The sequence below is a fragment of the Malaclemys terrapin genome, chromosome 3 (assembly GCF_027887155.1).
Source record: "Malaclemys terrapin pileata isolate rMalTer1 chromosome 3, rMalTer1.hap1, whole genome shotgun sequence".
NCBI lineage: Eukaryota > Metazoa > Chordata > Testudines > Emydidae > Malaclemys > Malaclemys terrapin.
Window position 1 is genome coordinate 120,564,661 of NC_071507.1, and position 10,454 is coordinate 120,575,114.

General features: G+C 42.3%; 1 protein-coding gene across 1 annotated transcript; it reads right to left on the reverse strand.

Moving 5' to 3' along the window:
• Positions 1–6,772: 6,772 nt before the first annotated feature.
• Positions 6,773–10,165, reverse strand: LOC128834997 (calcium homeostasis modulator protein 6-like). The gene is made up of 2 exons (XM_054024275.1): positions 9,635–10,165; positions 6,773–7,463 (listed from the first exon to the last, which is right to left on the reverse strand). Exons 1-2 carry the CDS (start codon positions 10,163–10,165, stop codon positions 7,044–7,046), a joined length of 951 nt encoding a protein of 316 aa, XP_053880250.1. The 3' UTR covers positions 6,773–7,043.
• Positions 10,166–10,454: the final 289 nt, after the last annotated feature.

Consider the following 10,454-nt stretch of genomic DNA (forward strand, 5'->3'; position numbering starts at 1 on the left):
GCCAGGAAGGAGCGGGGGTGGGATGGGACAGCAGGGGGAAGTCAGGAGAAGGGGTTCTGGGGGCGGTAGGGGACAGGGAGAGGGGGGTTTGTGGATGGGGCAGAGATCCTGGGGAGGGGGCAGATAAGAGGTGGGGGGCTGGGCCACGACCCCCTCCCCGAACCAGCCCTCCATACAATTTACGAAACATGATGTGGCCCTCAGGCCAAAAAGTTTGCCCGCACCTGGTCTAACTGATCACCATATTTGGGGTTGGGAAGGAATTTTCTTTCAGGTCAGATTGGCAGAGATCCTGGGGATTTTCTGCCTTCCTCTGCAGCATGGGGCACAGGTTACTTTCAGGTTTAAACTAGATTCTCAGTAATTTGAAGTCTTTAAACCATGATTTGAGGACTTAAGTTACTCAGCCAGAGGTTAGGGGTCTATTACAGGAGTGGGTGAGTGAGGTTCTGTGGCCTGCAATGTGCAGGAGGTCAGACTAGATGACCATGCTGGTCTCTTCTGACCTTAAAGTCAATGAGTCTATGAATGATTCTATTATATACTCCTTAGGTAAAATCTGGCCCCATTTAAGTCGATGTGAGTTTTACCACTGACTTCAGTGGGGCCAGGATTTCATCCTCTTCCAGGGTGAAACCATCTATAATAAAATTACTCTTGTTAGTCGTCAATGAATTCTTATATGTGACAGACAAAGGTAGGACATTTTTAACTGAATGACGTTTACTGGGTATCACAAACTAAAGGCACAATGAGAATGCACTGTCTTGTTACTGTGCTGGTCTTTACCTGCTGGGAAGGCCAAAACACTAAGCAGCGTACTGAATCCAGGGGGAACATGCATTTTTGACTTCTCAACACACAAAATAACTATCTGGAGTTCCCTTTATTTACATTTTTATAGTTTCACTGTTTACAATAAGAATATAGTCTTCCAGGCCAGGCATCTCCGATCAGTTATACTAGGCTCTTCTTTTCTGGTTTGTTTTTAAAGTGACTGAAAAAGAAGTTCTATGGAGTTCAATATTTATTGTGTCTTAATGGTTTCCATGTTAAATTTGCCCAGTTTACAAGTTAAAAAATGGAGTAGGGGGTAGAGGATGGAGAGGCAACCTAGTAATCTCAACCTGGGATTTCAAAGTCAAACTGGACTTTTCTGGCTCATGCACAGTCACCAGAAATGCAGTTCTGGAGGAACGTGGGTACCAATTGTGTTGATGATTAGGCAGAACCGGATTCCCCAGAGCTAACAGGAGTAAAGAGCAGCAAAATCTTTTCTGTCACACAAGTAAGCAGATCTGACCCTCAATATGCACTTGGGTTTTTTTCTCAAATGATCTAAGGACCATTTTTACAATGTAACTTTTCAGAGTAGAACTGAACTTTAAGGGTCCTGAACATCACCTTCTACCCTCAATTCCGAAGCTGCTTATTAATGGCTAGAAAATGCCCTCCTACTCAACCATTATTATTTAGTTATAGTGACTGCCTATTTTTAAGCCCTTTATTATTACTGTGTGCCTATGCTAGGTATATTCATATATTCTTAGCATTAAAAAACTTTACCCAGACTGTATAAAAAGCAAAATTAATCAAGCATTGGATTGTCACCACTGAAAGTATATTTTCCTGAGTGTTGATTTCAGGTGTGTTGCAGGCTTAGGCCTGAATACACAAAAGGAGTTAGACATTTAGAAAATCACTACAAAGCCTAAGTTAGGTGCCTGAGCTCCTTGACAGTGAATGGGGAGAGAGAGGCGCCTTTGAGGCAATCCACAAAAGCCAGCCTGCTAGGAGGGGAGCTGCCCAAGCTAATACACTTTAACTCTTCCCTCTGCTGTTTTGTGTGAACTCACCTGAGGGTCCTGAGCCAGTTGGCTTCCTCAGAGGCTGCCTACTGGATTGGGCCCCACCCAGGATGACATAGGTGGACTAATGCCTATCTTCCCCAGTTTGTGAATTGGTCTGTGGGTTAGAGGGTTTAGCCAGGAGATAGACATCCAGGTGCCTAGAGGTGGGCAGCAGTGTGCATACCCAGAGGCAGAAACATAGGTGCCCAGGGAAATTTTATTGCAAAAACTTAGGCATCAAATGAGTTTAGGCCTCTACAGAGTTCAGTGGGAGTTTTGTGCATCGCAGTGGACCCAAAACTGAGGCTTAGGTGTCTAAAATGGACTCAGGCACCTAACTCATTTTGTGCATTCAAAACTTAGTAAAAGATCTTTGGGCAGCATGATACTAGCAGTGCAGCAACTTAGTAGACTATGTTGCAATCTCTGACCAATTCAGACTGCGGTAAAAGCAAACTGAAGTTACCACAAAGCAAGTTTTTAGTTTCATTATTATGGTACAGTTCTGCTTATGAACAAATAGTAATGCTCGCATATTTCAGTCCAGCCAACCAAACTCTGGGCCATCATTTAGAGCAGTGGTTCTTAACCTTTACTGCAGCCTGCACACCTTTGGTTCTCAAAATATGTTCTCGCACCCCTTAAACCTAGATATATTTTTTGTTTGTATATTACAGTAATTGTTAAAAAATGTATAATGTTAATAAATATATAGGTTTGATGAAACAAAGTAGTTGTACTTACTTGCCTGTGCTTAATTTGTGTTTTCAATTATTTACCTTCTAAAAAAATCTGGCATGTCTTGCACCCCCAGAAAAGGAATCTCGCACCCCTGGTGCGTGCACCCCAGGTTAAGAAGAGTTATTTAGAGTTATTACTTACTGAACATTCACAACATACTTGGCACTACATATTATTTGAAGGGATGACCCTTTCCTAGATAGCTCGCAGACTAAAGACAGACACAGACACAGGTTAGTCCACAGCTTGCTTGAAGTTATCCTTCAAGAGGCATTTTCATGTCACTTCATTAGTAAACTAGGCTATATATTCAGATTCATGCTCAGTATTTTCCTGCCTTCCTTTGGTCTCCTATAAGAACATAAAAACAGCTATACTGGGTCAGACTAATGGTCCATCTAGCCCAGTATCCAGTCTTCCAACAGTGGCCATGGCCAGGGCTTTCAGTGGGAATGAACAGAACAACATTCCATGGCAATAAGTTCCATAGGTTGACTGTGCGTTGTGTGAAGAAGTACTTCCTTATATTTGTTTAAAACCCGCTGCCGATTAATTTCATTGGGTGACCCATGGTTTTTGTGTTATGTGAAGGGGTAAATAACACTTCCTTATTCACTCTCTCCATGCCAGACATGATTTTATAGACCTCTGTCATACCCATCCTCAATAGTCTCTTTTCTAAGTTGAAAAGTTCCAGTCTTTTTAATGTCTCCTCATATGGAAGCTGTTCCATACCCTTAATCAGTTGTCCTTTTCTGTACCTTTTCCAATGCTAATATATCTTTTCTGAGATGGGGCTATGAGAACTGCATGCAGTATTTAAGGTGTGGGTGTACCATGGATTTATACAATAGCATTATGATATTTTCTTTCTTATTACACTGCTCTACAGCCAAAATGCTTCTGAAATAAATGTAGTCAAACTTTACTAATTCTGGGTCACTGAGAACGAAAATGATACTTAAAATTGTTGATTGGCTCTAGTTTTCAAGATATGCTATTGGGTCAGTATATACGACCCTTGACTTGGGAATGGCGGAGGATAAGTGAGTTATAAAGGGAAGGGATCTCAATTGAAGCCAGAAATGACTAAAATACATCTTTGACTGGATCTGAGGATAAATCTATGACTGGGTTTGGACAGTACTTGCTTTTTAGGCAAAACAATGAATGATGCAATCTGAAGCTGGTATTGCGTCATACATGATATGAATTGCATCATGTTATTCCTATAAGTCATGGATGATGCAATCATAATGAAGCTTACATCACTCTGCTGAACAAATTGCCCTATATCAGCTCTAGAAATCATAGAGTGTCGTGCTCTCTTATTTGTCAGTGTTTGATTTTGCAAAGGGACACATTTCTGTTTAGCCAAAGTGAGCAGAGATGCCTCGTACTTGTGTGAACAGTGCAGATAACTTCTGCTATGTTTGTGGTGAAGTGACTTTTGCATCACAAAAGCGCAGTATAACCACTATGGTTAAGAAAGCCTATCACCTTTATTTTGGCTGCAAAATTGGAGATCAGGACAAGAGGTGGGCCCCACACATACACTACAACACTTGTGCAACAAATCTTTGCCAGTGGTTGAACAGGAAAAGGAAATCTATGCCTTTTGCAGTGCCAATGATTTGGAGAGAGCCAACAGATCATACCAGCAATTGTTACTTCTGCATGGTGCCTCCAGTTGGAAAAGGTGTGTCAAAGAAGAAAAAGTGGACTGTGCATTATCCAAACATTCCATCAGTTATACGCCCAGTACCCCAAGGAGAAGGACTGCCGGTTCCTGATGCACCAGAATTATTCTCACTTGAGTCAGACGAGGAAGAGGATGAAACTTCTGGTCCTGAACCATCAATGTCACAGGACGCACATTTTCTCCCATCCTCCTCCTCTGAACCACACCTCATAACACAAGGTGAACTGAATGACCTTGTTAGGGATTTGGAACTACCCAAGAGTAAGGCAGAGCTGTTGGGCTCCATACTACAGCAGTGGAATCTCCTGGCAGGTGATGTTAGGGTTTCCATGTTCCGTGACCGTCTAAAGGATCTTGTCCCATTCCTCTTCATGGAAGGTGATTTTGTAGCCTGCAACAACATGGATGGTGTGATGGCAGCCCTCAACATCGTTCATGATCCAGATGAGTGGAGACTGTTCATTGATTCAGCGAAGACGAGTGTTAAAGCTGGTTTACTGCATAATGGCAATGTTTTGCCATCAATTCCAGTTGGTCATGCAGTCCATATGAAGGAAACCTATGACAACATGAAACAACTTTTGAGGTGCATAAACTATGACCAATATCGGTGGCAGCTTTGTGGCGATTTGAAGGTTGTTGCTCTCTTGCTTGGTCTGCAGACTGGATACACAAAGTACTGCTGTTTTCTCTGTGAATGGGATAGTCGTGCAAGAGATTCCCTCTACGTCAAGAAAGATTGGCCACTCCGACAGTCATTGGAGCCTGGGAGGAAAAGTGTTCAGCATCCACCACTTGTTGAATCAAGGAAGATTTTGTTACCACCCTTACACAACAAACTGGGTCTGATGCAGAACTTTGTCAAGGCCATTGACAAAACACAAGCAGCTTTCAAGTACCTCCGTGGAAAATTTCCAAGGTTAAGTGAAGTTAAGATAAAGGAAGGTGTCTTTAAAAAGAACAGTAGTACTTGTGGCACCTTAGAGACTAACAAATTTATTAGAGCATAAGCTTTCGTGGACTACAGCCCACTTCTTTGGATGCATATAGAGTGGAATAAATATTGAGGAGATATATATACACACATACAGAGAGCATGAACAGGTGGGAGTTGTCTTACCAACTCTGAGAGGCCAATTAAGTAAGAGAAAAAAAACTTTTGAAGTGATAATCAAGATAGCCCAGTACAGACTTATCAAACCTCCTCAAGGCATACAAAAGCCTTGGTTGCAACATGTCACTCTCATCTAGATTTTTTTCCCACCGAACTGCGGAGCAGTGAGCGACGAGCACGGCGAGCGATTTCACCAGGACATTGCAACAATGGAGAAACGCTATCAGGGCAAATAGAGCCCATCAATGCTTGCAGACTATTGCTGGACAGTGACAAGAGATGCTCCATTTAATGAATACAAGAGACAAGCCAAGAAGCGCCGAGTAGACACTGAATAGGACTAAACTATGTACATAATAGTTTTTTGCCTTTTGTTTCATAATAAATTTTATTTCTATAACCCTTTTGCTGATTTTTAAAGTGTTACATAAACAGGACAGGTGAAATATTATCATGTAAAGCAACCATAAACACATGAAAAGACCTAGGTTTACAATTTATGATTAAAACTCTACTATCTACATAATATACATAGACATAAAATGTAAAAACTTAAATATCTTAGAAACAGTAGCCAATCAGTTGTTTTAATTGTCATATTTGAATTCAGCACATCAAAATACATAATAAATAGCACATTTTATCTCTGAAGCAGACGACTTCTCAAAAATTGTAGACCAGTGTTATCTATTGCTTTCCTAATGGCTCGTAACATTCTGTTAACTTTTTTTGACTATTGCTGCACATTAACGGCTCGTATGATCCTCTGTTTCAGTGCTAACAACAAGCTTCTCAACCATAATTCATCAGAATGCACCAGCTCAATGATACAAAGACACACTCAACATTCCCTCTTTGGCTATGGCTACACTGGCACTTTACAGCGCTGCAACTTTCTCGCTCAGGGGTCTCAGAAAGCACCCCCGTGAGCGCAGCAAGTTACAGCGCTGTAAAGCACCAGTGTAAACAGCACTGTAAGCTAATCTCCTCGTGGAGGTGGAGTACCTGAAGCGCTGGGAGAGCTCTATCCCAGCGCTGGCGCGCAACCAGACTCGCACTTCAAAGCGCTGCAGCGGGAGCACTCCCGCAGCGGCGCTTTAAAGTTTCGAGTGTAGCCACGGCCTTTCTCTGTACGCTTGTGGGGAACTTGCTTATGGCTCAAAGCCTAGAAAGCTACTTCTTAATTTTAAAAATATATAGTATTATTGTTTTTGATGGGCAAGCAATGCCAAGGGTAAAACTTCGGTTTTGCAACACTAATTGCCAAATGTTCTGAGCTGACAGACTAGCTAATGTATATTTGTAGAAGGTGTTTTGTAGTATTTCAAAACAGCACATACACTTATCTTTGGTGTTGGGATTTAAGCTATTTAACATCATAACTAGAAAGAGTCAAGGGGATAAAATATTGTAAAACCGCCATCCAGAAATATCTATTTTACTAAAGGCACTTAAGTAAAAGTAACAAAATTCATTAAAAATAATGCTGCAAACTTTATGGGCCATCTTCTCCTGAAGACTTTGCACATAACTCCCATTGATGTCAACAAGAGATCAGTGCATAGAACGAGACCTTTTTTCTATGGCCATAATTACATAACTGTCCATGCTACAAAAATAGAATTTCTTTCTTTGATTATAATGTCCCCGTTTCATTACAATCAGTGCCATCCACAAATCCTAAAGCAGGAGAAAACATATCTTCTTCAGTAGATTTGATGCTGGTGCCTCTGTTTGCACTAACATATTTGTGTATCATGCTGTAATACTGTCCTTTAGTATTGAAGGCATACAAGGACGAGATCTGCTGCCAGTCTTTGTTGCTGGGAGTCTGAAATGGTTCTGGCTCAGTGGACTCAAAGAAGCACTTCAGGTTCCTTTCTGCCAGTTTGGTTGCATGCTCCTTGGCCTTCCTCTCAAAAACCTCCCGTTCCTTTTCCAAGTAGATTTTCCAGAACCTCAGCTGAAGAAAACTGACTGGAGAACGACAGCGGTTGATGCATGTGACAGCCAGTACTAAAGCCATGATGCTTGCTATCAATATCCATCCTAGCACCTGGGGGAACATACAGTTGGATCAATGAAGGTTGCAGATGATTAGGAACATCAAAAGTTCCTGGCTAAGAATATGTAATTTAACATTGTTTTAGACAGGCGATCAATAAGTGGACACTGCTTGAAAAGCCCATCACACTGTGCTGTCTGTGGACAATGGGTACCCCATGTATGTGAACAATCCCAGCAAAGTCTGCTAACCTTCAAGGGCCTGGGATGAGATTTTGGGGTCGGAAGAGAATAATCCATCCTGACTGTGGGTGGGTTCAGGTTTCTATCCAACCTTCTGTTGGAAATGGCTGGAAATGCTGACTAGGGGAAACGTTAACAGTGTCCACTTTCATACAGATTGAGTCTTACAAGTAAAAAAGCCAGTGTATTTTTATAATATTTAAAGATGACTATCAAAGAAAAAATGGATTTGTATCCCTTTTTGCTTTTTAGTTATCTATAAAGACCCAATTAAAAGTAATAATAAATAATAAGAGTATAACCTTTTTCTTGTTTTTTTTTTTTTTTTTTTTTTTTTTTTTCCGTAGTAATATCAGGAATAGCTGATCTTATCTCCCCTGGTTTTGCCAGGTTTTTTGCATGATTCACAAATATGGATTGGGAACTTTCCCATCCCAGTCTCTTACTTGAAGGAAAAGTGTGCTAACTCTTTGACCAATTTTTCAACTCTTTTCTCTGACATGTTTGAGTTAAACAGGTGCTGATAAAAAACAAAGAATGTTAAACTAACTGATTAAAAATCTCTTTCCATCTCAGCTTCAATTACATTGTTTCCCTGATTTCACAAATCTTTTAGTTCTCTAGTCAACCACAGGCCACATCTTCACTAGGGAAAAAAAGGTGTATTCTTAACTTGAGTTAGTTCATTCAACGTTAAATCCTAGTGAAGACAAGGCAGTCTTTAGTTTTCACACAAGTTGCCTTTGGGTGAGCTGAGTAATTAACTTGAGCTGCTTACTCACGCAAAAACTACAAAATGCCATGTCTTCACTAGGATTTTACCTCCAGTCAGGGCCAGCTTTAGGCCGATTCCCCCGAATCGGGCCCCGCGCCTAAGAGGGCCCCGTGCTCCGGGTCTTCGGTGGCACTTCGGCGGCGGGTCCTTCACTCGCTCCGGGTCTTCGGCGGCATTTCTGTGGCGAGCCCCGTCAAAACTATTCGAATTGGGCCCTGCACTTTCTAAAGCCGGCCCTGCCTTCAGTTAGCAAACTCCAGTTAAGGATACACTCTTTTTTCTTAGTGAAATCAAAGTCTTATAGTTTTCTAGTGAAGAGAGGAGATGATCAAACCTGGATTTCTAATGGAAGAAAACAGGAGAAATTAAAACAAGAACAAACAAAAAAGTTCCAAAACTTTGTAGGCCGCTTTTTTACATCATAAAGAAGGGGGCGGGAAGGGGTAAACAAACACATTCTTCCTTTTCAGCTCTCCACAGTCTATAGCTACCTTGCTTTCAGGAAAACAAAAATTAAACCCTATTCCTGGAATATGAGTGTGAAATTGACAGTGATTTCAGACTTGGGGACCCACAGTCAGACACTCAATACATCCTTTTTCACATGCTAATTCTCTGCTGTTATTAAAGATTTTAAATAAACACCAGCTTCCTCTTATGTTTAGGAACTGAACTTAAAAGCGTTCATGATGTAAACAGAGGCAAGGAAGTGGAAAAAGAGAAGAGAAATTCACAATACATCTCTTTTGAAAAGGGTAGAAAATCTACGGATGGGAAAGCCCAATTATGTGACATCCAGTCAAGTTCCCTGCCCATGCACACTTATTCTCAACTTGCCTCAAAGGAAAAGGCATGAACATCGTTAGGAAGCAATCTCCTCAGATTTACAGCAGGCCAAAATGGTAGAAAGCAATATAGACTGCAGTGGGAAATGCAACTAACAATATATTACCTTTCTTTTAGCCGGTTTAGAATATTTTGCTAACTACATAAGTGCAAAAATTTCTTTTTCATATTATAGTCTTGAGGCTGCATCCCTAGGCCATCACATCAGCACAAGTAAGCTGAGGGACACAAGGGACAGCACCTACTTTAACTGAACTACTTATGTTGCCCCTCCATCTCTCCAGAAATCACTCCGCATCCAATGCACCTCCATGGGGCTAAAGCCAATAGGATAAATCAAAGGATGGAAGAGACCATACCTGGGACTGAGTCTGAAGGCTCACAAATGTCTGTGCCTCTTTGGGGAGAGTCCCACCACAGGGTATTCTGGCCACCTGCTCATGGCACTCAGTCCCTCTGCCTTGGCACAGGTGCCTCTGCAACAGGCTGCTCCCACTTACTGCGCACTCATAGAAGTTGGCCCCAAGCAGGGCCACGGCGATCCAGGTGAGTGGGGCCACAGCAGCACTCACCGTCATCAGCCACAGCACCCCAACGTAGCGCCAGAAGCGCCTCCTGTGGATGATGCAGCAACACCTGCCTGGGGCGCAGCAGCCAGTGAACAGCCGCCAGGCCCTGACGTTCAGCAGGTAGCCAAGAAGGAAGAGAATCAGAGCAGGCACCAACAGGAAGACAGAGCCATAGAGCATGTTCCAGGAGTTGCAGGGGCATTGGAACGCCACGGCTGAGAAGAGACGCTCGCTGCCCGCGGTCAGCAGGGACACGACGCTGTAACCGAGCACCTTCTGGTGACTGAGGCAGAAATCCAACACGGTGCGAAACTTCTCCATCTCCTGCCCTGGCTGCTGCCCTCTGCCTGATGCCCTTGCCTTTGATGGGGATGAAACCTCACTTGGTTATGTGTACAAAAGGAAGAGGATGTGAGGTCTCTAGTTACCACAACTCTCACAAACAAACAGAGAGGTTTCACTTTCTCCTGGTGTAGCAAAGGTGGTGCAATGTAGGAGAAAACATCTGAAAATACCCACTGAGTATTTTCTCTGTATTTTTGAAATTACAGGAAACAGCAGGTAGATAGCACACGAAACCCACACTGCTATTGTTATTTTTCCCAAACCG